The sequence below is a fragment of the Colletotrichum siamense genome (genome assembly GCF_013390195.1).
Source record: "Colletotrichum siamense strain Cg363 chromosome Unknown KSG_Cg363_contig10, whole genome shotgun sequence".
Lineage (NCBI taxonomy): Eukaryota > Fungi > Ascomycota > Sordariomycetes > Glomerellales > Glomerellaceae > Colletotrichum > Colletotrichum siamense.
Genome location: NW_023501023.1, coordinates 1,696,416 through 1,723,397, shown reverse-complemented (window position 1 = coordinate 1,723,397; position 26,982 = coordinate 1,696,416). Strand labels below are relative to the sequence as shown.

At 53.3% G+C, this 26,982-nt stretch overlaps 8 protein-coding genes across 8 annotated transcripts; 3 read left to right on the top strand and 5 right to left on the bottom strand.

Annotated features, from left to right (window-relative positions):
- Positions 1-45: 45 nt before the first annotated feature.
- On the bottom strand, positions 46-1,335 carry CGCS363_v014364 (3'(2'),5'-bisphosphate nucleotidase; the record flags this gene model as incomplete). The annotated part of the gene is made up of 1 exon (XM_036646213.1): positions 46-1,335. The coding sequence occupies one exon, from the start codon at positions 1,333-1,335 to the stop codon at positions 46-48; it is 1,290 nt and encodes a 429-aa protein (XP_036488377.1).
- Positions 1,336-2,169: 834 nt separating this feature from the next.
- CGCS363_v014363 (uncharacterized protein) lies at positions 2,170-2,493 on the top strand (the record flags this gene model as incomplete). The annotated part of the gene is made up of 1 exon (XM_036646212.1): positions 2,170-2,493. The coding sequence occupies one exon, from the start codon at positions 2,170-2,172 to the stop codon at positions 2,491-2,493; it is 324 nt and encodes a 107-aa protein (XP_036488380.1).
- A 574-nt stretch (positions 2,494-3,067) lies between these two features.
- Positions 3,068-5,854, bottom strand: CGCS363_v014362 (uncharacterized protein; the record flags this gene model as incomplete). The annotated part of the gene is made up of 1 exon (XM_036646211.1): positions 3,068-5,854. One exon carries the CDS (start codon positions 5,852-5,854, stop codon positions 3,068-3,070), a length of 2,787 nt encoding a protein of 928 aa, XP_036488379.1.
- Positions 5,855-10,355: 4,501 nt separating this feature from the next.
- CGCS363_v014361 (Uncharacterized protein) lies at positions 10,356-11,570 on the top strand (the record flags this gene model as incomplete). Its single annotated transcript, XM_036646210.1, has 4 exons — positions 10,356-10,578; positions 10,704-10,786; positions 10,846-11,501; positions 11,552-11,570. 4 exons carry the CDS (start codon positions 10,356-10,358, stop codon positions 11,568-11,570), a joined length of 981 nt encoding a protein of 326 aa, XP_036488382.1.
- A 413-nt stretch (positions 11,571-11,983) lies between these two features.
- swf-1 (Palmitoyltransferase SWF1) lies at positions 11,984-13,389 on the bottom strand (the record flags this gene model as incomplete). Its single annotated transcript, XM_036646209.1, has 3 exons — positions 11,984-12,985; positions 13,056-13,209; positions 13,301-13,389. 3 exons carry the CDS (start codon positions 13,387-13,389, stop codon positions 11,984-11,986), a joined length of 1,245 nt encoding a protein of 414 aa, XP_036488381.1.
- A 933-nt stretch (positions 13,390-14,322) lies between these two features.
- On the top strand, positions 14,323-16,925 carry CGCS363_v014359 (uncharacterized protein; the record flags this gene model as incomplete). Its single annotated transcript, XM_036646208.1, has 4 exons — positions 14,323-14,442; positions 14,491-14,805; positions 14,859-15,248; positions 15,300-16,925. 4 exons carry the CDS (start codon positions 14,323-14,325, stop codon positions 16,923-16,925), a joined length of 2,451 nt encoding a protein of 816 aa, XP_036488020.1.
- A 150-nt stretch (positions 16,926-17,075) lies between these two features.
- Nitrilase lies at positions 17,076-18,124 on the bottom strand (the record flags this gene model as incomplete). The annotated part of the gene is made up of 2 exons (XM_036646207.1): positions 17,076-17,930; positions 17,996-18,124. The coding sequence occupies 2 exons, from the start codon at positions 18,122-18,124 to the stop codon at positions 17,076-17,078; spliced, it is 984 nt and encodes a 327-aa protein (XP_036488637.1).
- A 523-nt stretch (positions 18,125-18,647) lies between these two features.
- CGCS363_v014357 (uncharacterized protein) lies at positions 18,648-20,267 on the bottom strand (the record flags this gene model as incomplete). The annotated part of the gene is made up of 6 exons (XM_036646206.1): positions 18,648-18,829; positions 18,885-19,158; positions 19,209-19,265; positions 19,316-19,537; positions 19,591-19,808; positions 19,865-20,267. 6 exons carry the CDS (start codon positions 20,265-20,267, stop codon positions 18,648-18,650), a joined length of 1,356 nt encoding a protein of 451 aa, XP_036488833.1.
- Positions 20,268-26,982: the final 6,715 nt, after the last annotated feature.

The following is a 26,982-nucleotide window of genomic DNA, read 5'->3' as shown; positions in this document are numbered from 1 at the left end:
GCTGGGTCTTGGAGAGACACAATTTAAAAAAATATCTATCCCCGTCTAGCTTGACTTTTGGCTCAATACCTCTTGGACAACCTTCAAAACGGTCTCGTGTACAGCGGCTGGCGCGGCGATCACACCCTTGTTATTTGCCAGCGTCCGGCCGACAGAGAAGTCCAATCTCTTGCCCTGGATATCCGTGACCTGACCACCGGCCTCGCGCACGATGAGATCGCCAGCCGCGTGGTCCCAGATCTTCTCCTGGTATGTCGCCTTGACAGGCAGACGCAGGTAAATATCGCCAGCGCCGCGGGCAATGGAACCATACTTGCTCTGGCTGTCCATGCGGACGCTGGGCTTGGTGATGCCCAACTTGGCGGCGATCTGAGCCTGGTCGTCGTGAGCACTGTGGCCGGCCTCAACGCTCTCACAGAAGGTTGCGGCCGACATCTCGGTAATGGGCTTCATAGAAATGGATGCGCCGCCGGCAATGGCACCGCTCTGGAGGGGACGCGAGGTGGCGCCCTGGCCTTGAACGGCGGAGAAGATGACGCCGTAACCGGTGTTGTCGGTGGCATTGGAGCCAATGTCGGCAGTCAAAGGAGCCTTGTCGTCAACGGGCAGGTTGGGGCAGCCCAGAACACCGACCTTGACGTCGCCATCGACCATCAGAGCCAGGCACACGGCGTACTGGCCACCGCGCAGGAAACCCTTGGTGCCGTCGATGGGGTCAATGGCCCAGATACGTCCGCTGCTGCCGCCCTTGCTGTTGCCACGGTCGATGAGGTCGAGCATGCTTTCGGCGGTCTCGATGGGCCCGCCCAGGAGGGTCTCGGCCTGAGCATCTTCGAGCTTGGTGGTGCGCACGAGGTCCCAGATCTGGTCGCGAAGGCCAGCGTCAGAACGCAGCTGAGCCGCCTCCTCCTCAGCGACAATCTCGTCCTGGGGGAAGTGGTGGCGGAGGGCGGCGATGATGAGGGCCTGGGCGCCGAAGTCGCCAATGGTCACGGGGGACTTGTCGTTCTTGTCGACGGTGCCCTTGGCCTTCTCGTGGAAGACGCGCTTGGTGAGGATGGAGGCGCGCTGGACAGCCAGCTGGGCGACCTCGAGCTCCTTTGCGTACGAGGACATGGTGGGCGAGGGGTTCTTGGCGTTGGTCGAGAAGAAGATGGCTCGTGGGGCAAAGTTTGCGGGGAGGGCGAGGTGGTTCGAGAGGAGGGAGAGCCGGGGGAAGGCTCGCAAAGACAGGATGGCCAGCGTCACGACGATGAAGGAGGAGAAGAGGAGAAAGTGAACGGATGCGTAGCTGGGTTTCTGTTTGATCTTTTGTGGCTCGGGCTTGAGGGGCATGGAATTCTAAGAGGAGACAGACACAAGCTGGCAAACGCGGGATGTGTATGTAGGAGGAAACCGCTTTTCGTCTGTAGGTACACCTTAGGGACCAAGCTGATACGTCATGTGCATCGCTCGCGGTGGGCTTCTGGGATGCAATTGTGGGTGCACGGCGAGGAATGCGTCCTGAGAAGCCCAGCTTGTACGTCTACTACCTTAGTGTACCTATCATAAGAGGACGATGCGTCGAATTTTCTCTCCGGTCCTCCACTTGGTGGATGCACAAGGAGAACAAACGACCTGACTCGGAAAGGGGGGACGGTTGACACGCTTGCACGAGGAAGAAGACAGGCTGCGTTACTTGGAGATGCGTTGGAGCTCTGCTGTGACTGAGAGAGGGGCAGAGCTCAAGAATTCAGAAAACCCCTCCATCCCACGCACCGCAGGCTAGGTATTGAGCTCTGCAGAGGTGCCGGTGCCGGCGCGGGGTCGGCTCCCCTCCTTCCTGGGTTGTCTTTTTTTTTTTTTTTTTTTTTTTTTTGCTTCCCCGAGTAGCACGTAGGTACGGTAGGTACCTACCTACCTTAGATATACCTAAGGTACGTCGGGGGCGCCCGTGCCTTCAGCCAGTGAAGCAGCACTCCAGGCACAGGGATCCAACCCGTTAAGGCAATCCACAAGCGCAAGGTCAATTGAAGGTAAGCTCCAGCCTACAACTTTTTGAACCCATCGCCAACTTAGAAGCAACCAAAAAATCCTATTCCATCCACCGCACCGCTACTTGTGTCGACCACCCCGACACCACCCCCGCCCACCTCACCCGTCTTCTTTCCTCTAGGATAACCAAATACGATGGCTGCTGCACCACGCCTCCGCTCAATCTACCGATCTCTTCTGCGCGAGCTCCCGCCGCGCCCCGTTCTGGCCCGCGAGCGCTCGCCTCTCCATCACCGCCTGCGCGCCAGCTTCGCCGACTCCACGACCAGCCACCGAGCTGAAGCCGACGCCGCCGAGGCCGAACAGTTTGCCGCCTACCTCCGCGCTCAGCGCACCTACGTTACCTTGTTGGAGCGCTACAACCCGGGCATGAACATGGACGAGGAGGAGCGCGTGCGCCTCACAGCTCGGAGGGTCGGCATGGATTTGCCAAAGGAGTTCAAGAACCGCCTGAAATAAGCCGCTGGCCTGGTGACGACGGATCTGAAAAATGCTCTCGGAAAGAGAGACCCCGTCTCCTCAGGACATGTCACACGGGGTGGCAGGAGAAACGTTCAAGAACGAATAACGTTCCTAATTGGCATTTTGGCCACCATGGAATAGCCACGGAGGTTTCGCCTCAACGGACAGGCATGCCAGACGTACACACAATTCTACGACAACCAAGCGTCTTGAAAGGGTCATTTGAGGCTGATATAGACATGTACAATACAAATGGCGGGCGTTCAGGTGAAAACATGAGGTAGCGCTTCTCGTTTCGGGAGCAGACGATGGCAGCATATGATTTGACAGGACATATAAGGGGGCGATACGCCGCAACCGCAACCACAACCAATTCTCGACCCTCATCTCGTGCTTTCTGGTTTTCGTGTCTTCATGCCGCTTCTAACCCTTCATAAGATCCAACCCAAGAAGCTCAAATATGTACAAGAATCTAACAAAAGTGTCGTAATACGCAGCAAAGGGGTATCAACGTCTGTGATAGAAATGATCATGACCCGTCTTCATCAAGTCTCGCGACTGCCGTCTGTGGTTACACACTACCCACGCCTCCTTCTTCTAATGTCTCATCCCACCCTCCGGTCTGCAGGAGATGTTCTCCCAACATCTGTTTGACGTTCTTGATGTTCTCGCCGAGGGCGCTGTTCCACTGGTCCTGAACAACGCGCACCTTCTCCTTCAAATCATCTGTCAACATCTGGCCTTCCTCCTGGCGCAGGTGCTGCGCTCGTGCTTCGCGCTCCTCGGCGCTGTACTCCCGTCCGTCTGCGTCCTCACCCTCGCTCTGCACGGCCTTGGCTTTGGCATGCGTAACGGCCTCCTTGACCTCGTGCAGGAGACAAAGGAGGTTTGTCTGTGATTCAATGAATTGGTATGTACTCTTCTCCGTATGCAGTAGCAGGCTGAAAAGATATTGTAGTGGGTGTGCACGGTACGAGGGGTTCTCCTCGTACTCGGACGTCGGTATTTGGATGTTGAAATCATCCAGGTTAGGCGGTATCTTTTCCAGCAGTCTGCGCAGAGGAGGCGCAATGTCCCAGAATGCCGAGAGCTGCACCTCGACACCACGCATGACATTTTGTTCGACAACAGCCTGAAACTCCTGGGTACGGGCCAGGACCTCGTGAGCGAACGCCAGCTCGCGCTTGGCAGCGTCTTCAGTAAAGAAAGCGACAGCGTTCTGTAGTTTCTCCTGGTTGCCGGCGAGCCGATATGGCGTCAGCACGACCTCTCGGTAGCGATCGTTGCGTTCGGTGAGCACATCGTAAATGGCTCGGTGTAGCATCTCTCTGGCCTCGAAGATCCATTTGAGAAGCGTCAGCTTCTCGAGAAGCTCAGGCTTATCGTCGCCTTCTTCTTGTGGCATATCAGCAGTGCTGGAGACATTGTCGAACAAGCCACTGGCCAGCTTGTCGAACAAGGTCGTGGCTTTTGCGATGCGGCCAGTGACGAGCTCGTTCAGGGGCATCACAACCTGGGCTTGGAACTGCTCAAACTCTGTCCTTCCAAGCTCTTTGAGCTTGTCCTTCTCCGCCGCCGCGGAATCTTGCTCAATGGCCGATGCCTCTGCAAATGTCATGTTGCCGACGTTGACTTCCTGCTGAAGATTGACTCTGAGGGCTTGTCGGCGCTCGGCTGCAGCTTTGGATGCCTCCTCTCTCTTCTTGTTGCTGGTCACCTGGAACCTTTCCCTTGTAACTCCGACCTCTGAGAGGTCGCTCAGTTGGCGAACGGCAGTTCTTGTCTCTGTCAGTTCAGGATGGCTGTTGTTCACGGCCGGGTGGTGGCGAGGATAGGGCGGCGGAAGGGTGACCAGGCGAGACACATCCAAATGGGCTGGGTTTGGAGTTGTGGGTGAGCCGGATGAAGCGAGAGATTGTGCAGAGTATCGCAGCTGCTGCGGCGTCGATGCCGAGTCGGGCTCATGCCATCCCATTTTCTCCGGGGGATACTCGCTGGAACTTCGCCCGTCGCTAGGGTTTGCCTGCGTCTGAGGACTGTCCATCCACTGCAGAGCCTCTCGAGCTTCTTTCGGCACGCCCATATACTTGGATTCACGCTTGGATCTTTCGACTAGCTTGCCCCCCGTCCCAGTTGAATCGGCTTCCCACCATCTGCTGGATGGACGACCTCTAGAATCGGCCTCGTCCAGCTTGTCACTAACGCTCATGCTCAAGATTGGGGAGAGCGATGGCATGTAATTCGAGTTCCAGTTTGCGTTGTTTGGCGGTCCGCCAACAGGTGAAATGGGGACATTTGCTGCAGCAGAAGCCGGGGCAGAACTAGACTCCCCTGGAGTCTCGCGATAAATTGAATTCAGCGAGCCGCGGTGAGATCGAGTAGGCTCAGATGATTGCGGCGTCCATTCAGCCTGAGAGGCTCCGGATTCCCGTCTTGTGACCATCGGGCGAAAAAGATCCCTCGTAAGATCGAAGATCTCCGAACCCATAGCCCCAATGGCTGCTGAGTATCTCTCGCGTCTGATGCGTGATTCGCTCGTGATAAAGTCGGCAAACAATCGTACACGGTCGGCATCGCTTGCTGCCGTCGATTCCTTGACAGCGAACGCCTGGAACCGCTCAATCGTTTCATGACAGAATTGATCAGCTGTCTGAGTTATCGCGGAGTGTTTCGTGCTTGAGATGGAAGCTGATGAGGGCCCATCCGCAGCAGGCGTCATAGACCTGAACCTGGTTTGCGAACTGGATGCAGATCGAGTCTGGGGTGGTGGCGTAGGTAGGGCTTTCGGCACCACGCTGGGCGACCCCCCAACCATCGAAGTGCTCTTGGCAGGATGAGGCGAGAATGGCGGAGTCGCAGCTTCGAGACGAGGACGCTGAGCGGAGCCACCCGCTCGAGGTGTCGTTGATTGCTCGTCAGTCCGAGGAGTGTCGTCCGCCGTCCGGCCTCCGCTTCTCGGTGTTGACTTGTTGATGGTCAGTCTACGAGTGAGAGTGGTGTCGTTCGGGACGACAATCTCGCTCAACTGCACTGGGTTGATAGTGCCGTCTATGGAATTATGATGCGGGCTATATCTGTTGCGACTTTCCGCACGGCGCTGGACGATGGTCTTATCGTGACGGACTGCCCTTGCGCGGCTTAGACTTCCAGAGCTGAGTGCAGCTGAGTTGCTGGACTCGCCTGTCTGAACAGAGCTTGCAGCACTGGAGGTGTCAATCGTCAAGCCGGGCGAGCCTCTATTCTGAGGAGGGCGAGCGGGCGTGTCTGGTTGATCGGCCCAGTTGGCTGGCGTTGGAGGTACTGGGCCAAGAGCTGTGACGCCACTTGGGGGTGGTCGTCTCGTTGGTGGTGATGCCATCGGTGTACTTGTTCTATGCATACTCTGAAGACTCTGCGATCTGGACGAGGCCGGAGGCGGGCCAGGGGGCGGTGGCGGAAGTGGCATGCCGGGCTCCCACCTGGTCTGAGATGTCGAGCGTGAGCGGGCAGACGTCGGCGTCTCAACAGCACTGGCAGACGCAGCCCTTCGGGCTCCAGGAGGCCCCGCGGATGAGCCTGAATCGTTACGCTGTGGCACTGGCTGCGGGATCTGGATTTGAAGAGGGGTTGGCCTTGCTAATGACGGAACAGGCGGTACTGGCTCGGGCGGACTTGATTCGTGATGCTCCCTGCTTCTCCTCAGAGAGTGGAGACCGAAACGTCGTTCACGGGAGCTCGTTCGAGTGCCAGGAGGTGGAGGAAATGATGTGTTGGTGGCCGGCTCGGGAGAGGGTCTGTGAAGACTAGTCGGAGGGATACGGGCTGCTGATATGTTGGCTGCCGGTGACGAATCGAAGACGCCGCTCTGGGGTCGTTGACTCCGCGGTGGACTATATGGAGGCGGGGGAAGCGGTGATCCTGCAGAACTGTTTTAGCAAGATGAACCTGGGTCAGAGTTGAAGGCTATATTCACTTTGTTCAGGATATTGACGTGGCTGCTCAGCACCAGCGGCTGGCGAAGCAATCCATTCTTGCGGGTTGTAAGGTTGGATTGAGCTGGCGGGCGTGTGGGCTGAATTGAGTTGTGTTGAAGAGACTCCAGACAGTGGGGTGCTGATCTGGCTGTGATAGGAACCCAAAGACTGCGTCAACAATGGATTAAGCCCCTGTCGCATCCGCGCAGGATCGCGAGGGTTACTCATTGTCAGCTAGGATGGGGATTTTGGGCAACTCGAGCGGCGTCGGTGACTTGGAAGAAGTCGGATTCCGAAGCCACGCCGGAATGATGCAAGGAGGATGAGGGTAGCTGAGTTGCTCACTTGCATGAGAAGGAAGGTCTCAAGCTAGCCAGCAACCTCGCAACCTCGTTCGTCTCTTCTTCTCGCGCTCTTTACCGGTCCATTCAACTCGATTCGTCGCAGGACAATCTCATGTCGAGAAACACTAGTACCACACAGTTGAAAGGGAGGACGGACAGCCGACAGGTGAATTGTGTCACACCTTCGGGTGGGAGGGCGCGGCTGAAGCAGAGGGAACGAAGTTTGGTGGGAGGATGGCAGTAGATAAAAGCGACGCCCAACGCTAGGCCGGGTCTGCTGCAGTGTGGTCAACCTCCTGCATACCTATGGAGAGGTACACACGTACATGCCACATGCGTGCAGGAGGGTACCGGGGGTGGTGGCTCACACTTTGATCGCCCACCGCAAGAAGGACCCCTGTGACACCCGGTTCTTGGGCGGTGGGTTAAAGACACTGGGAGAGCGGAGAGGAGCCCCTCTGCGTCTGTAGGAAACGAGAGCGGGTTGTAATTCGTAGGTATTTGCACGAGGGAGGACAGGAATAGCAGCCGGGACCCGGGGCAAAAGCGCGATGGTGGATCTGATAGTGTAGGCTACATGTACCTTACCGTAAGGCAAGGTATTAGTAGTTGACACTCGACGTCTTAGCAAACAGCTTGCTCGCTCTCGGCTTTGCTATCGTAGCCATGTACCTGGTGGGAACGAGGGTGGTGGCCAGCTAGTGATTGTCGAGGGTCTGCCCAATCTCTGCTTTCGCGTCGGCGGCGAGGAGGCTTGATTGCTCAACTGTAGCATTGGAAGAAGAGAGGGCGCATGGAACGGGAAGGCATAGGAGACATCCAGTGTGGCACCAGGTGGGTGCTACTGCACGACAGGCATGCATGTGCCGGTACGAAACTGCGTCTGCCATCTGGAAGGGCTGTCTGCAACTTGCAGCTGTTCCCTCAGTTCCTCTCCCGCAATGTCTGACTTTCTTTTTCATTCACATTACGAGGCTAGATTGGCGTGTTACTGATACGACATCTCGTCGGCCGGAGCGGCACACCGCAAGTAGCAAGACCTGGAGGGGGGGAACATCATGATGCCCGAGATGGTAGCATCGCGCTGGCACGGATGGCGGATCTCAAAGACCTCAGTCCATCTGGATAACCAACAGAACGACGGCAGGGTGGGAGATAGCATTGACAAACCCCTCTAGCGACCTGCCACCGCGCAAGAAGAGGAAACGCAAGTGAGCATCGAGCCAGGACCCCGGTCCAAAATGGCCTGTCTTTTTGATGGAGCCAAGAGAAGAGACTCGTGGGGATGTTGCTGGAGTACGACCTTGATTGGCTGGCTCACTGGTGGGAGGAGACTCTATTCTTGGATCCCACCAAAGACCCCGGCAAGTTGCAAAGAGCATGCTGGGGTTGTGATTGGACGTTGTGTTTGTGAACAGAGGTTGCCGGCGCTTAGCTGCCCTTCAACCTACCAAAGACGCTTCGCTGAAGTCTCTGTCTCGCGGCCGTGTTTCTCTTCCTCGTGCATCCGTTGATTCGGCCCCTGGGCTGCCTGGCTCGAGAAAAGGCATGCACTAGCGTCTCGCAGGCTTCGCTCCTATCGTAGTCCATCGCCAGGCCTCGGGGGCCGTCTTCACCGACTCGACAGCCCTGTTGGTTCTCCTTTAAATGTTGAGGGGCTGGGAGGACGGCTCGCCTACGCAAGCAACAATATCAGTATGAGGTACTTTTAAGGTGTTGTTGTTTGGTTGGATAGAGCTTTCAAGGTAGGGCACACCTACAAAACGTGGTCGTGCGGGGAGAGACCCCAATGAGCAGGCGGAGAAATGTTTCTAATTATTGCAACAATTACCAAGTGGGAGCTGCAATTCTAGATTCCAGTCGGCCTGTACACATCCACAGCGGAATCTGCTGGGCTTGACCTCGGTCGCCGAAGAAGAAATCTTCATCTGGACGTGCTGCTCGACAAGATGCATGGTTCCATTTGTTTCATACATACTCGCTCGTAAACATCGGTCATCAGCACCTTATTTTCGGCTCGGTGGCGTCGTTCGCGGCCTCGGTAGCGATGCAGCTCGTCTTTCCGGCAGGTTTCATGGATCCACATTCACGCAGCGTTGCTCCCGGACTTCTCTCTCATCACTGTGACATTGTGTGGGTGCAGTTGCCTGTGCCATACCACGCCTTCCGGGCACTTCAATGGCATTGAGCAAACAATGCTGTGTAGTAAGCATTTGTCGAAATATGACCGGGGTGCTAGCCAGCCGACCGGGAGAGTACAGCTCCGGCTTCCAGAAGACAGCTTAATTAGAAGTTATCCATATTAATTGCAATGCAGCTTGGCTTGCAAGTCAGCCGTCTCACCTAAAGTTGAGGTCGACGTACAGATGTATCTAGACAGGTTTCCATGATGTACGTACGTAGGATTCTCAACTCGGTACTTGGGCTTCCCGAAATGCAAGATAGCCGGATCCACGTGGGTATGGCTGCATTCTCTTTGGCTTCATGCTCTGCGATGTTCCTCAAATAGTATCCAGAGAAGACATTCAAGCTACCCATTGTCTTCTTGTAACTGCCCGAGCAGGGTCGTGGGAGTAAGCATTGGCAGGCCAAATAGAACAGAGGATGGCCTCTAACCTCGCCAACTGAAGTACGGCTCCAGAGATAGAGACTTTACTTAGGTTCATGTCTTTGGTTGAGGTGATGAGTGAGACCCCTAATTTTCTTGTGCCAGAGTAACAACTACTTTTCCTACGTGCTTGCCATCCTTGTTGTCGTTGTCGTTGTCGGCGTGGTTTCCGTCTCTAATTACTGTCATTTACCTTCATCCTCGATCGAAGTAGGCTTTAAAATCTGCTAGGTGCAAAAAAAATGTTGCCGCGCATAGTAGGCGTTCTCTAGTGAGTCTTGTCGACGGATGCGAAGGACAGTTGTGAACATGGCGATGTTAGTGTTTGAAACCAAGGAAGAAGGCAGACGTGATTAAGGTGCCTACCAAGCACGGGCCAGGGAATGAGCTACCTGACCTATACCTACCTTACCTTAAGACGGGATGAGGTCCGGTGGGTCTCCCGCAAGGCGGCCAAACCAAACGGCCGACAATTTACCGCCTGCCCTGCCTGGTGTTGCTGCCGGCGGATAGCGGAGGGTCGTCAAAATTCTAGAGCTTTCTTTCAAAGCCTTCCGTCGCTCAGATTTATTTCCTTCTTCCCTCTCTTTCCATTCCACAACGTTCCTTTGACATGACAACCCAACGCGCCCATCCACACTGAGGTAAGGCTCCCCCTCCCATTTATCTACCCCGCGCTGTTTTCAATCCCGCCATCTCTCTCTCCTACATGATGATACGACAGCTGGCACCAGTCATAGAGTGATTTTGTACTCCCATCTTTGATGACAAACGCTGCGGTCTATGACCAAACCCTGACACACGGAGAACTTTGTTGATTTTACTCAACGATACTTTCGCACATCGCACTTCGCAAACCCAAGCAGATTTCCAGTCGCTAACCAGCAATTGGACATCTAGTCACACGTTTTCCTCCTCACAGCCTTAGATCAGAACCAAGTCACCGCCGACAAGATGGTCCTCCACAACCCCAACAACTGGCACTGGGTCAATAAGGATGCTTCCGGCTGGGCGAAGCAATACCTCGAGGAAAGCTTGACGCAGGTCGAGTCCACAGAGGGCGGTGTCACGGCAAAGATTAGCAAGGTTGTGAGCATGGATGGCGACGTCGACGTCAGCCAGAGGAAGGGCAAGGTCATCACCATTTACGATGTTAAGCTCGTACTAGAATACTCCGGTAGGTCTCTACTGCAATGCAAGCACTCTGTTTCTCCTGTAAAAATGTCCACCAACGGTCCAACGGTGTCCACCATTGCTTCTTCCGTGAATCGTGCTTGATTGAGCCTGGCTAACAATAAGCAGGCACCACCTCTGACGAGGCTGAGGTTTCGGGTACCATCACCGTTCCTGAGGTCGCCCACGATACCGAGGAGGAAGAGTTTGTGGTGGGTCTATTATGAAATCTCTGACAACCAAAGACTCCATAGCTAAGCGATCCCTGCAGTTCGATATCGACATCTACTCAGAGTCCAAGGAGAAGCAACCCGTTAAGGACCTGGTCCGCTCCAAGCTTGTGCCTCAGCTGCGTAAGGAGTTCCTGAAGCTCCCCGGCGCTCTGATTGCGGAGCACGGCAAGGACATCCAGCACGCTCCGGGCTCAAACCCTTCGAGCGGCTTCTCCACACCCAAGTACCATCCTCATGGCTCAGCCGCGAAGTCTGCTGCCGAGACTACGAGCGTCAAGAGCAGCAGCGGCAAGGTTGTCAACACTGTCACCTTGACTGATACGGCTGAGTTCCGTACCACCGCGGAGGAGGCGTACCAGACTTTTGTGGATCCTGCTCGCATTGCTGCCTTCACCCGGGCGCCTCCCAAGGTTTTCCAGGGAGCCATTAAGGGAGCCAAGTTCGAGCTGTTCGACGGAAACGTCGTTGGCGAATACTTGGAGCTCGATGCCCCTAAAAAGATTGTCCAGAGCTGGCGCCTGAAGCAGTGGCCGGAGGGTCACTTTTCCAAGTTGAACATCGAATTCGACCAGAATGATGTCGACCACGTGACGCTGATGCGCGTCAACTGGGACGGCGTTCCTGTTGGCGAGGAGGACGCCACGAGACGCAACTGGCAGGAGTACTACGTCAACAGCATCAAGCGCACTTTCGGGTAAGACGATAGATCCCGACCCATATGCGACTACAATCTAACATGATTAGTTTCGGTACTATTCTCTGAATGTACTTATCGAGCGAGGGAAAGAGCGAGAGACTTGGTGGTTGGTTAGGACACATTAGTTGGCAAGCAGAGCGTGAAGCTCTCGTCAACTGGCTGGCAAGCTTAGCCAGGGACGGCGCGGGGAGGCCAGCAGCCATCACGAAATCGAAAGACGTCTCAATGTCTACAGCAGATGAGCAGTCGAGGGTCGTCGGAAGCAGCCTGTGCATGAATTAGATGAGAAACGTTGAAATGAGACAAGATAGAGTACCAACGCTTGCTGCAACGCCAACTTTATCCGGTCACGGTGCGAGGTAAAAGTCAAACGTGTATTGATTAAACATTGTGATGCCCTGCATGATACGGTGATAGATAGTACACATCCGTTCGATATCTCCCGCCATGGTTTCTCCGAAAGTTTCTTTTGTGAACGACTATATAGGCGCTCCTCTTGCTGAATGCCTCTGTCGCCCGACAGCCTCAACAGTCGGCTGGTCACGCTTAACATTAAAATTGTAGTCGGGGACGAAGACGTCTGCCACGTTATCCCAGAATCCTAGGTCGTACAGGTTCTCGACGTCTGCCAACTTCCACACTCGCTCCCATTCTGATTGCGTGGACACGTTCGACAGAGGGGGCATGCCGTCATCCGTTCTTGCAAGCACTTGCTGTGATTCGAGGGGCCATCGCGTTCGCTCCGGCTCGTATCGTCTATCCTTTACTCGGTTAGGCAGCAGTTTCCGTTTGAAGGCACAGCCATCATCCATCTCAGCCTTCCAATCGGACCACTTGAGTGATTCGTTGGTAGTGGTGCCACTATAGATGAGCCAAACGTTGTACGCGAACAATCCCCAGACCAATGGCGAGATCATCGCAGCGAGCAAGGTAACTGCGCCCATCCCAACACTGTCCTGGAGTGCCCAAGTCCAGATGAGGAGATAGTCCTTGATCTCCATCCCTTTTGGCGGCCACAGGGCCCATGTCGGGTACTCGGTTGCAATATGCTTGGACAGGAGGGAGAAGCCCAGGAAACCACCGTAGGACGTGAGGAGGGCCGTCGTGGCAAGGAGCAGAAGGAAGTAGTGGTGGTTCTTGTAGCCGACGCAGCCGTTGATGAAGATGCAGTGGTGGTCTAGCTTCGCGATACAACGTTTGCAAATGCTGCAGTGTTTAGAGCGAGGAGGTTTGAGAAAACCGCAGGTCTTGCACTCGTGGCCGGGAAAGAAAATTGACCAGTCGTAGGGATAGAGCGACATGTAGTAGGCATGATTCTCGTGCGTGATATAGCCTGGGTCAGTCATGACCGAAAGATAAAGGAAAAGGTAAGGCAGAAAGATGGCGATGGACCCGGCAACTTTGTGAAAGGTCGAAATTTGGGGCCACGCAGTCGGAAGAAATAGGTACTCCGAGACAGAAAGCAAGACCAAGAAGAAAATCTAATATTGTCAGCATAGAACAACGTCGAACAAGCTCAGTTTGGGACGTGGGCTTGGTGTTTCGACTTACGACCACAGTTGGGTGACGGTCATTCATCATAAAGTTGCCGAACCGCAACATTGAGCTTGAGAACCTCCCTCCCGTCAGGAGCCTGTCGATGGCCAAGAAACCATTTGGGATATGGATCCGCATGATCCTATGTAATGTTGCAATGGGCGTATGCCTGCGAATTGTTAGCCAGAGCGTCTAGAATCGCCGTGTTTGGTAACCCGCTGCTTCCAGGTCGCTAACAGAGGAGCTCAATGATGACTGACCTCAAGGCCGGCAACCTGCCAAAGAACGCCACAAAGACCACGAAGGAGATGGCCAGCACAAATAGCACTGCGTTCCGAAGAAGTCCCATGATGATACCCAAACTTGTCGTCACCTCCAATAAAGCATTATATGAGTGGTGAGACACGAGAAGACCACGGCACCGGGTCCTGGAGACTTTTACCCAAGATTCTCACCCAGAAGTGAGTGTAGGTAGAAAAGGAAGCCTAGTCAATGCAATAATAACAGTTAAATCAGCCTCTCTAGCGGTGGAGACAGGCCCTTCTAGGCCCACAGCCTCCAGAACACTTGCAAATCGCTTCGGATAGCGAACCGTAGGATGTGTAAGGTACACGTTTATGCCGGTCAACACTCTTTCTCGTCAATTCGAATGCGTGGCCCGAGAACAAAGCAGACAAAGCGTCAGCAGGGTTAGTGTTGAGATCATTCTTGCCGTCTGATGTTAAGTACCGGGATATTGTTATAGCCATTATTCCATGGTCATAGCGTTTTCACCCTTTAGCTACATGTATTTTTTTATGCATAATGCGACCAGATTCAAGCAGCTGCAGGTATCCGTACGCGACGAGCCTTCTAAGAAGCTACGCGTCGGTTCGACACAGATGAGAGCACAAACAGTGCACGGCACAGCAGCGCTCGAATCCAGGCCACGTATAACCAGACTTATCCAACTCTGAGACGCCAGTTCTCGACGCGAAAAGCTTCTTCTGGAGGCTTAGTCGAGTTGTTTGTGGCAGGATACCAGCTCGGCAGGCGGCGACGTATGGGCGAGTTTCCAACACCCACAGCTGACCGTTACACCAAAGCATAACCACCAGAATCCGCGCAATCAAGCATCGGTCCGACACTGAAAACAAAACGCTGTGAACCTTTCCCTTCTCTCAGTTTTACTCATATTTTTCGGCTTGAACAAAGTGAAACCAAGCTCATTCGGCAAATCAATCAAGATCCGAGATAGTAAGCAGTCATAACGTACCCCCGTCACTGTACTCGAAAGTCAAGCATGTCGACGGCGATCGTTTACGAGGGCGTGCCAGGTGCTCAAGGCACTCTGTTCCAAGGGAAGAAGTTCTTCGTCACGCAGCGTGTGCCCGACAGAACAACGATCTTGGACCTAATCAAAGTAAGCTTGCTACTTCGTTTGACGAATCTCAGAAGCTCATATACCTAGCAAAATGGGGGGAAAATCGTCAAACTGGACAAGCATGCCGACTTGGTGATCGCAGACCACGTCAGAAGAGACTGTCCTCCAGACTCGCTATCGTGGAATTTCATCAAGGATTCTGTCCAGTACGGCGCTATGCAGGAAGAAGACAAGTACCAGATCAACCAATCGCCTATGGCTGCTCGTCCTGTTGGGTCAACGAAGCCTGCCAAAGGTACTCGGACCCCCTTCACAAATGCCGACGACGCAGAGCTTACCAGGTGGGTGCTCTCACATACCAAGACGAGCGGAAATGACATATATCAAAAATTCGAGCAAATTGTAGGTTCGCCTGTTACCTGATTTAAGCTCTTGACTGATCCAAGATTTTTCAGAACAATCGTCACACGTGGCATTCTTGGAGAGATCGATGGGTGAAAAAGCTGAAGCTATTACCTTATGATGCCCAGCGCAAGTTGGCTGATTCTGCTCCACCCGAGTCACAATCCCCGACAGTGTCTCTGCTCGATGCGCCTCGAACCGGGCGGAGAGCTCAGCCCGCGTCAGACGCTGCCACTGCATCAGCTTCTCGGCATGACGGCCCTCAAACTACACGGTCACTCAGACCTGCTGCGAGACAAGCAGGCGCACATCCGCAGGTGACTGAGGCAACTAGGAATAGGTTCACCAAGGAAGACGATGAACTATTGTTGCGCAGCGTTTCAGAGCTCGAACAGCGGGGCGGCAGGATCTCCAGTGGTATTTTCCAAGATCTGGCCAAGAAGGTATTACTGCGACCTCTTTCATGGAAGAATAACATCGCTGACCCGCAACAGTATCCCCGTCATACATCCACTTCGTGGCAGAAGCACTGGGCAGAGTCGGAGCGGCGCTTGAGACAGTCTTTTGTTAAAGCCGAACCCATGTCTGACCTACGATCTCCAGGCGCTAGACCAGCCCCTGGTAATGTTGGTCACGATTCTGCGTCTGACCGGAATGAGAGAGACCCTGAGCGCGCGGTGAGTACCAATGTCGGCAGCAACAAACACACCAACAAGCCATCATCTGCACCCATTGTAGAGGAAACTATCGTAGTTGGGAGTACTCAACTGCCCGACCCAGAGAGATTAGAAGAAGGACACGACGACGAAGGAGCGGAGTCCCAAGATTTGACAAGAGAACAGTTCTACAAGCGACTTGAGGACTACCGGAATCTCATAAAACAGGACCCAAATGCTAACGTATCCGGTCGTCCTGTTGATCTTTGGCTTTTGTGGAGTACCGTTCGGAATGTCTATGCCCGAGGCGGGATTGAACTCGACTGGGAAGACATAACGGAGGAACTGGGTTTCCCTCGCGACAGTTCTCGACACCTTAAGGAGTGTTACAACGAGCACGCCGAAGGCTTTTTCAGCACCTTGGACGATGGTGATGATGACGATGACGACGGTTCGGGCGATGAAGAAATCGTCGACCAAGGGGGAGCACATGCCGAAGAGAGAAGACGGCCGCGTACAGAGACTGAAGCTGATGCTGGAACGGATGATGAGATCCTCATTGCACTTCCGACCAACACGCCTGGCGCCTCGAGAAAGAGATCCGCCATTCAAATGGACGGCCTTAGTGCTCCATCTACTCCAAACGGACGCAAAAAGCGGCATCGTCTGGGCCCGAATGACGAAGTGCCTCCCACTCCCGAAGAGAAGATTGGACTTGCCGGCATGAGTGGGCTTGATATCAGTCCATCACTAAGCGGAAAGGAACCCGCAAGCACTTCCGCAGGCAGACCCGAATCTAGAGAAACCGAGGTCCAAAGGGGGCCCAGAGCCCGGCATGTGGAGCCCGAGACGCAAGACTTTGGCTTCGATGACGAAGACCATGAACGGGCGGATTCTCAGCATGACAGCTTCGACATATCTCCCTCTCAGCAGCTTTTTGATGACTTGGCGGCGGCAACGCCGCTTCCCTCGTCCCTTCAAAATAATGGCTTTCAGTCCTGTCGACAGCCGGGCGACTCTACCCGCGACAGATCTCAATTTTCAGCTGGAGCTGAAGAAGTCATTCATGCGGGAGGTGAAGATGTCCAGCCCGAATCACAAGGCGTTGAGAAAATAGCCCAGCTTGACGGGTTCATTGAAAGCTTTGAAGGGTTTGGCTATCCTCGCGAGGATGTACTTACCGCGCTCATCTCGACGTCCATATGCATGCCGTTGGCTACTGCTGTTTTGAAGCATATGAAACAGCACAAATCTATACCCAGAGATTGGGAAGGGGTCTGGACGGAGGAAGACGACAGACGACTGAAGCGCGTTGATCGCAAAATTTCAGAGTCAAAAGACGACTCGGAACGCACAAAGCTGAAGAAGTCGTGGGACTTTTTGGTGAGAAAGCATACCCAGAAGCGGATTGAACAAAGGAGAGAGTTTCTTGACTACCTGGGCGAAGCGGAAGGAATGCTATGAGCCAGGTATAGCTCCAGGAGTCGGGTTTCGCGAGAGAGGAACAATGTTTTGATACCCAGGAATATTCAACATTATGAGATCCTATCTCTTGTTCTGTGTCATGAGTCTATCTGTCTGTACCTTGGCCTCGGGTCCATTTAGTCGCCGTCTTCACTCCTTGGTGATTGAGTACCCGTAATGCCAGCCTTCCTTCTGCATGTCCTCTCTCACCTTGTAAGCCCCCTCAGCAACGTCCAGCAAGCCCAGGTCAACTTCGACAATGCTCACTGCCTCCTCTGCGCCCAACTTCCCGATGGATCCGATGAGAGGCATCGCGACCTGGCTGACACCGCAATACCTCAACTGCGACCCATCCCACCTCCTCTCAACCCCGCCCTCCGGCCCGCCAGCATTGACAAGCACCACTGCCGCTGTGTTTTCAAACGCCCTCGCCACAAGCACGTTCTCTAGGAACACCTTCTCCGAATCACGGTTCACCACTTCGCCGGAGCCACCGCGCTTGTACTCGTCCGCCATCCAGAACGCGGGACAGACGATGATCCTCGCACCGTCACGAATCAGCTCCCGGAACGCCTCGGGGAATGCCAGATCCCAACAGACGAGCAGTCCGGCCCGGCCAAGCGGCGTATCAAACGCCCCATGTGGTTGAGGACCCTTGGTCAGATGTGGCCGCTCATTGTGCCATAGGTTCTTTTTCTCATAGCGTCCGAGGATGGCGCCGTCTGGTCCGATGAAGTACGCGGCGTTGATCAAGTCTAGGTCGTCTCCCTCACCTTCCGGCTCCACTATGGTGCCAGGAACAATGGAAATGCTCAGTTCCTTGGCTAGAGCCTGATAACTCCCAAGGTAGGAACCAGACTGCTCGCAGCTCAGCACGAAGTCGGGATGATCCGGCGCCCACGACGTGAGATGGTACTCGGGCAGTACGGCGAGCGCGCAACCCTGCGAGGCGGCGTTGCGTATGTAGGACTCTGCTTTGCGAAAGTTGTCTTCTGGCGAGACAGCCTGTGATGCTTGTTAGAACTTTGTTCATCCATGGCTAGTTCTCACCAGGCACGCGCCACGCGCACGCGAGGGGCGGGGTATGAGAAGACGGCGACCAATGCCGTCGAGGATAAGCTAGCCGCTTCAAGGTGATTCTGGGGATTCCCGACCTTCGGATGCATCTGTATGAGGGCAATCTTGGCCTTGCTCGCCATCGTGACCATGTTCGTCTCGTCTTCAATTAATCCCGCAGATGGTAAGACAACCGGCTGTTGGAGATAACAGCAAACTTTGGTCAAGGTTCGGGGATCAGCTTGTGAGAAGAAAGAGCCGATTGCTACTGGGAAGCCGACTTCTCTTCTTGCACTGCCCCGCTGTCTGCCTTGCGCCGCATTTATTGACGCGGGAGATCAAAATGATAGTGACTGGTTGAAAATGATCAAACTCCATGTGTGTGTGTGTGTGCTATGTAAAGTGCCCGATCAGGCGGTCGTTGCTAAGTTCATATGCGAGAAATGATGTCAGAGGCAACCCCATCCCGTTTTTCCGTGAATTGTGCCACCACCAAAACCCAGCCAGCAATTTGTACCGATTTGTAAGGAGGAAAAAACAAAACAGAAAAAAAAGAGAAAGAAACAAACAACGCCGAAAATCCCATACCCGCCTTTTTAATCGCATCCTTGAAAGTAGTTGTATATCGATATTTCGAAAGGCTCCGATGAACTCCTTGGGTTACCCTTAGCGGCGGGTTTTGCGTAAATCTGAGGAGAATCTTCGAGAAACATCGTAATCAGCGGGAATAACCTGAAGAGTATGGTTTGATTGCCCATGAGAAGATGGCTCAGATGTAGTGGTTTGCCAGGCGTAAGGGGCGAGCTTGACGTATTCGATATGAGAGATCGCAGCGCCAACAACTTCCCCTGTAATAAATATTAGCATGTGTGAAGCAGGCTAGACAAGCATTCTCTAGCTTACCTATGCCGATGAGTACTAGATTTCTACCGGCGGACGGAGGTAGACCATAAGATCCCATGAGAAGAGTGCCTGTGGGACAAATAAGGTATGGTACCCATTTCATCCAGCTTGAAGGGTCCTTCAATGAGCCGCTCACATCAGATGCAGAATTCGCCATCTTGTCTAAGGTTACCAGGATGTCTTCTGACTTTTTCTGGGCATCTGTCAAATGTTCAGAATGGACCTCATATTGTGACGAAAGGTCTTCCGTGAGCTCAAATAGCCTGCCCAGACCCTACAACCGTTAGCTTCAGGGGTAATGCAAGACAGAAACCATTTACTCACCTTTTCAAGATTCTGCTGTCGACCGGCGAGCTCCGTTACGCGAAGGTGTGAAAGCTCCTGCGTCAAAAATTAGCCAAGAATTCTTCACACGGTATAGGGTCACCTACCATCTGGGATTGAAGCGATGCGGAGGATGCAGCAGCTGATGCTAGTGCCGCCACGACAACACCGAGGTCACTTTCAGTGCGATCCTTGAAAGCGGTTATGGCAACTTCATGTGATGCTGCAACTTCAGCGTTACTGCTTAGCACAGTCCTGAGGAGAGCGCCAAGTAGCTGTTGCAAATTTTGGGCATCTTCGAGTCCGTTCCGCATGGCATGTTGCGAAGCCTTATGAAGTTAGCGAAAACGCCCATTGAATGCGGCCGGCTATAGTATCAAACCTGAGCTGTCTCCATAATCTGTTGGGAAAGGGTTCGATCCATGTCTTGAATGCTGTCGCGCAGTCGGTCGACATCAGGGATAATCCGACGCAGTTGATCGGTCACTTCGGTAGCTCTCGTGTTGATGGAATGCAGATGAGCTTCGAGCTCCTGTTCGACTCCCTCAGAGAGCTTGGATAAGACCTCCGTCAAGCGCTGATGGAGGCGTATGCTTTGAGCTATCGCTGTGTCAGAGCCACTCTTCAAGGCAGAGGGGAACCCATGAGACACTCACCTTTGTCGTTGTCAGCACGGGCAGCTTCGCAGAACCTCAGTGCTTTGTGTCGGTAGCTGACCCAAGTGTTCCATGCCGAATCTGACCTTGCTAGACCTGAGAGACATGAGTCAATTTGTTGGGGAGAGACGTGAAGACGAGGGAACTTGGAATCGGGAATCTGAGCCAAGGAATTCTCTCGAAATGGGGCACAGCCCGATGGTATATCGAAACTCCCTCTTTCGAGATCGCATATAGCAAGGCTGGCGGCGTAGGAGTCGACAAAGTCTCTGATTTGTCTGCCGCTGTCGATCAGTACAGTCGCGTCATCTTTCCCGTCGAGAAGCTGGCAGTTGTTGACCAGGAGACGGGCAGCGATTCGGTGGCAGAGAGGCTCGGATTCTAGCTCTTGGAGTTCCTGCATGGCGACGGCATAAATGTTCGGGAGGCGAGACGCCGGCTGAATTCCGATCGTATTACCCGTAGAAACTCTGTCCAGTTTCCGCCCATGGTCCGAATTTCTCTCACCACCATACCAAGAGAGGGCATGGATAGTTGTGGCGCTGCTTAGCATCAGAGCGGCTCCGTAGAGGAGCTGCGAAGTATTGCACCGCATCCTTGCATTGGTATCGCGCTTGGCGCTGTGGCTTCAAGGTAAAACGTCAGTAAAGTGCAAGATTGACGAGAGAGATCGTAGGGAAGATGCGTCCAAGTTGAGGAAATTGTCTTGCGAGGTCTTAGGTCTTGGAGGAACAGAACCAGAGGTAACCGGCTGAGGAAGGGGAGGTTTCGCTGGTTGAAGGTGAAATAGCTTAGTGGGTCGAAAGGCGCGACTTTACTTGAGCTTCGTGAGGCAAGTCCGGTAGAAAAGAACTGGGCAGAGGCTTTCCTATTTTCGTGCAACGAAATACAGCTGGACGACTTCGGATGACTTTCGAGGTGAAAAAATCAAATTAAGCAGGAGGGGGCCCGTAGTTTTGGATCTGGCAAGTGCAATTCGTGGAAGGAGGCGCTGGGGCAAGGTCAAGTAAGGTAAGGCAGTTACGATGGGCAAGTTCATCGTACGCCTTTCCTTCCGCCTAAGAATATTTCAGTCACCGCATCCCCTACTTGGTTGGTAGGCAGGATGTTTGAAGGTTGAAAATGGCCGAGACATAGTCATCAGGTCTGAATCTTCATCTAGCACCAGATACCTTTGTTTGAACCTCTCAAGCCCACGACCAGCTCGCCGCATTGCCGCATTGCCAGTTCGGATTGTGAATACAGCCGAGTTGCCAGCTTGATGTTTTCTTCGTTGTTTCCCACCTCATTCTGTCTAGGCCGTAAGAACAAGAAACCTGATGCCGCCAGAAGTACACATCCCCTTCGGATCAACCAGCATAACCCGGGAGGTGATTTGGCATCGCTGCAAGTATTCAACTCCACAGAACTTGTCTAAGGATTTTCCGCGTGCTGGACTTATAGCTGTTTCTCATGACCCGGACAGAAGTTTACAAAGGCCAAACGACATACTGGTTTGGGTCCAAGGATGACACACATTCTAGACAAGTCGGTTCTTGATCTGCCAGTATGACGGCGTAGGTAGCATTATCTACCAATACTTGGAAGGTCGAGAAAGCAATTTTTAGCTGTTCATTCCGTCAGAATCATCAGTCAACTTTCTATCAAAAGCAATATCAACAAGAGAGAGTTTCCTGATGTGCTCTTGGCTAAGAAGACGACCACCATGTAACCCAAACTACTGGGGGCGAAACGACAGAAGCAAGCCTCGAGGCCTTCCGCCAACGAGTTCACAGAACATACCCTTACATCGCTGCCAACTGTTTTGACGACCCTGCATGAAGTTCGCTGTCCCCTCCACTCGGATGGAGCCCCAAGAGAGGCTATTCGCTGCATGGGACATGTCGTGTGCCGTACGCAGTATGCATGTCTGCAAGGTGTGTGACAGACGCTGGCGACCAGCCACATCAGCCCATTCGCGCAGCAGCTCGCGCAGTGGGGTCCTCAGACACTCCTCGCGGGCTGCCGTTTACCAGCGAGTCCGTCTACCCCTCTCCTCTCTTCTCGCCTGACGGATCTCTGACGGAGAACCATCCACCTTTGCGCATCCCGCGCCTAGGGTTGCATTCTCCTGAGGCTTTCCAGCGCCGCACGTCGAGGGCAGCATGAGAAATAAATGTCGTGACTTGAAGGCTGAGTGTCCTGGGAAGATCCAATATCATAGCGAGCTTTTGTGATACACTCCGTTGCGTTAACAGCGTCCACCCCTAAGTTTGACCTAGAAGGAAAATTTTCCGCTAGCCTAAAAACCCCCTAAACCCCCCTAAACTTTACACTTAGATAACTCTATACGTATATAATATATAAAAATAAAAAGTATATTAATTAATAGTCCTCGATTAGGTGATTATAATAATATCTTTTTTATCTATACGTATTATATATATATAGAGTTATCTAAATATAAAGTTTAAGGGGTTTTAGGGGGTTTTTAAGCTAGTAGATACTAAATATAATGCTAAAAAGAAAAAATAAAACCCCTTATACGTAGTGTTTATAGTATCCTCTCTAAAAACCCTTTAAAATTAGCTTTAACTTTATACTTAGATAACTCTATACGGACGTAATACGTAAGAATAAAAAGATATTATTATAATCACCTAATTAAGGGCTATTAATTAATATATATTTCATTTATACATATTACGTATATATAGAGGTACTAGTGTATGAAGTTTAGGGCGTTTTGGTGGTTTTTTGGTAAAAAGCCCCTTTTTTTGCCTTTTTCGGGCTAAAAACTGCGGGGTGGACGCTGTTAACGCAACGGAGTGTAGGGCAGACGAGGATTTACCCCGGAGGAGTTAACAGGGGTCCAGGATCGTTGATTGTCACCAGCTTCCCCACCGCTTCATAGTAGTCCTCTCGACATCAGTCTTACGCCGGACCTGGATTTTCTTCCATTGGTGTTCCTCCCCCACCTTATTGGCTTCGTATATTCGGGGATCTCGATGTCCGCGAGGAAAGAGGCCACGCTGTACCATGTCGGTACCCTTACCCACCGCCTTTTCAAACCATTATGAACCGGGAAACCAACGCCGAGCGCCGTCGCCAGCCTGCATGGGGCCGAAAGACCCAGCTTTCGCCGAGTGACGTCGGTTGTGGCTCCCTGAGCAGCGGAAATCACAGGACCTGAAAAAGCACCGCGTCCACTCCTTCCCCTCCTAGAAATCCCCATTGAAGCTGTCAAGTCCATACTGCAGCTCTTGTGATATGTGACATTCCAACGGTGCTCTGCCTTTCCTTGGTAGTTTCGCATCTTGGTACCGGGATATTCGTTGTTTCCAGTACCGCGGAACGCGGCTTGTCGCCCGACAGGGCCCAGATTCCAGCGTACTAGTTGCAGGTCGCGAAATCTCACGTTCCTTCAACATGGTACAAAAGCCACGCGATGGAGCCTCGTGCTTCTTCTGCTTGATTCTTCTTTCTTCCAAGCCTCTCACAGTGTCTTGATCTTGAACACACGCCATAAACCACTCGCATCTTCGTTCAGCTATCGGCGTCGCAGCTTTCCTGTCCCTCCTACCACGTCAGAGACTCCAACGAAGTTCTCTGTCGCGGTTTCGATGTCTTGAAGTTTGACCCATAGTGTTTGTCGTCTACGCTTCCTGCTGTTATTAGACAGCCTGTGACTTTGAGTCCGAAGCAAGGAGACAGACGCTTCAAAGGTCCATCATCAACTCGGCTATACAGTCGCAGTTCCTTCAAAGAGCTTGGTGCCACTGAGCTGACTTGACATAACTCCTTTACAATCTGTATGGCGAGATCCCCATGTTCGACATTACTTGGCGGGAAAAACCAGTGATCAGACACGTATGCTGACGTGAAATGATGATAGCAGTGTGGATGTCATAGGCAAAAGAGACAAACCAAATACGCTTCCAAGAATACCGCCGCCATAATGTGTGTGCAGATCGACAAGGCATATGACTGTGGCCACCATGGCTTCCACAACATCAAGTGGTGCCAAAATGTTGGCAAGGGCTGCAAGGGGCCGAAGCCAAAGCACGATGTCATCGCTTGGCCTGGTTTATGCACTGATTGCGCCAATCGGGCGGCCGACCCTAACCCCCGTTGCTGAGTCCAGCAATGATGCTGTGGATTGGATGAAGCTGAACGAGTGGTCTGGGTCGTGAGGCATACCTAGGCTGAACCATAACATTATCGTCTGGCCGAAAATCAGCATGTAGCTAGGGTATTGAACATCAGAAATAAGAGGGATAGCACAACGTAACAATAGGGTTAATGTAGGCAGCACGCACTCCGTCCGCTTAGCTGAAGTATCTGCCGATATAGCCGACTAAGTCATTACATGCGAAGGACAGGCACCTTCACATTCATGTTCTTCCGCCACCAAAGCTGCTCGCGACGGAGACTTGACGTCGTCTTCTCCTTGCTCCAGCAGGAGCATACAGATGAGATGTCCTGGCATAAATTGCGTTGCGTACACATGCCATTGAGTGACTTTGGAAGGTCCATGTTCTGAAGCTCGTAGTGTCTACATCTCGGCTTAATGACGCTGGTACAGAACTGTCTCTGATCAGATGCTGCGTCGCCGACAGCCATTTGAAGTCCGACAGCACATTCGTCTAGCTCACACGCGGGTTCTGGGGGTGACGTAGTCGCCGTGACAGCTTCAATCTTCGTGGGAAACCCTGCAGTCCTCACTGGCAGCTTGCCCGTGGGCGCGGCACGCGCAAGGTTATGAGCACTAGAGACAAACCGCCGCGGCCGTTTGGTAGGATAGGAGGGAATCATCCTTCTCTTATCGCCAACGTTGTTGGCGTTCTGAGATGCGGAAGGCAGCGATGCCGTGGAGCTGAGCTCTCCGCCCTTGACGCAGTACCACTCGCCAGCCCTGACGTTAACATTGGCGCACGTGTGTTGACTGCCATGGCCTGCCTGCATTCATCCAAATGAAATCCAGAAGGGTGATGGAATGCGCATCAGCGATGCTTTGGCAACTATCGCCCGGTTTCGCTTGATAAAAACGGAGGCAGTCGGGGTAGACAGGACCAGCTACAGGGCTTGAGGATTGAATGAAGTTCATCAGGCCCAGACCGAAAGCCGAAGACCAAATAATGGCCATAGCAGTCATGGAAAGATTCATGATGGCGATGTTGCAAACGGTACTGGCGTTGGCTTGCGGCGATGTATCGCGATGCTCTCAAATAAGGGAAGGGGCGATTTTCCGGATATAAGTGCTCAGCGTCAACAAAGGACATAGGCAGCAAGATACTCGCACAACACTTGTTCTCATGACGAAGAGATTTCTTTCATCACTTCGCATCTCGACTCGAAATGTCGCAATCCTGATCATGTTTCCTCTCGTCTGTTCTCCATTACTCGGCTAGTCTGTGACCAAAACGCCACTAGCGTCGTCACACGCTATCAGAAATCATTGAAGACGAGTATTTTTTGGGGTGGCTATATTGCGCCCTGGAAAGGTAAGGTACAATCAAAGAAGAGGTCGTCCAATTAGGCACGGTAGGATGAATGCCTACCAGAACACACTCACGATAGGGTTGGAGCTACCTCCAAGGCAAGGGGCCATTTAGCGACGCCCAAGTCAAAGGCATGTGGATAGAGGCGTTTTCTCGTAACGGCGCCAACGGTGTCTCGGTGTGTCTCGACCATCCCACGTGCTGTCCCGCCACCAACGTCCTGGCTGAGGTGTGAACATTCTGGAGTGTTTCGTCCGAAACCGATAGCGTATGGCGCTTCGGAGCGGTGGGGGACGGCGAGAGACGCAGAGGGCAATGAACGGAGTTTGAAAGGGGCACCGTGCCGGAAGCCGGACTTCGCTTCTTTGACGTTGGAGGCCCCGTTCTTAGGTCGTCCCGCCGCACCGATGGTGGACGGAGGCGGCCACCCTTCCAGAGGTGTGACCCCGAGCCTCTTTCGGTAGGCGAACCAAACTTTGACCTCAGCTGTCGACGGCAGGTGGGTGTGTGATGGGGCCTGCAATCTATGTCCACGTGTCGGAGCTGGAGCTGGAAAGACGGACGAACCATGACACCCATATCGCATATCGCATGGCGCACGGCATAGTTAGTTGCTGACGAAACGAAGGATGGCAGCGGCTGGAACGCGTGGGTGCACAGCAAAAGTGACGGAACGTCTCTTCAGGTTCGCAAGGCGAGGCGAGGCGAGGCGAGGGGTGGCGACGTATGGGAGTGGCCGCGGGCCGGATCAGCTGGGCTCGCACTACGCCTCAAAGGGGGAAGAGCAACATGGAACAGAACATGGGAGGGAAGCAATGGAAGGGAGGGAGGGGAGAGAATGCCGCACGACCAGAGCCAGAAGCAGGCAGACCCTAACGCAGCGGGAAGTCTATTCTGGGGAAGCTTGGGCCAGGCATGCAAGGCTGACAATCCGGGCGTGTCAAGTGGGGCCGGATCGACACGTGGCCAATCATCAAGCTACGACATCCGGAAGTGATGCACGGCACAGAGAACCTTTTTTTTCCCCTATGGCGGGATTCCACTCATGTCAGGCGCTCAGCCCATTGGCAGCTTTGCAAGAATACTGGGCCGAAAAACAGAGACGCCAGGGGTCCGTCAAGGATGGGGTCCTCTTATTCGACAAATAAGAGGCGAGTAGCTGTGCCAATGAGTGGAATCCGGAAGCAGAGAGATTTTACAGTACCTTTTAGACTTGGCGGCCATCGCACGACCTCCCCTCCAGCGCCTGAAATATCATACGATTTCCCTACGAAGTGGTTGACTTTTTGATACGCGCTCTCACTGTGCCCCGGTCGCCGCCAAAGCTGGCGAATTCGAGGTCAGGCCATTCCGCCCGTTCCTCCGTCACTCATTCATCCAATTGGCAACCTTTTGCACATTTTTTTTTCTTTGCCCACACACACACACACATACACACACACACTCACTCACTCACTCTCTGTTTGCGTAGAGTCTGCTTCGGCCGTCCACGGTCTTGTTCCGGGTAGCTCACCGTACGGGATCCGGCGCGGGTCCATTCTGTGTCCCTAAACATCAGTCGACTTTGTCTTCGTCTCTCCGGCGCAATACATTTCTCTGCTGCTCTATTTGCTGCTCTGCCTCGCGCCTCGTGCCTCT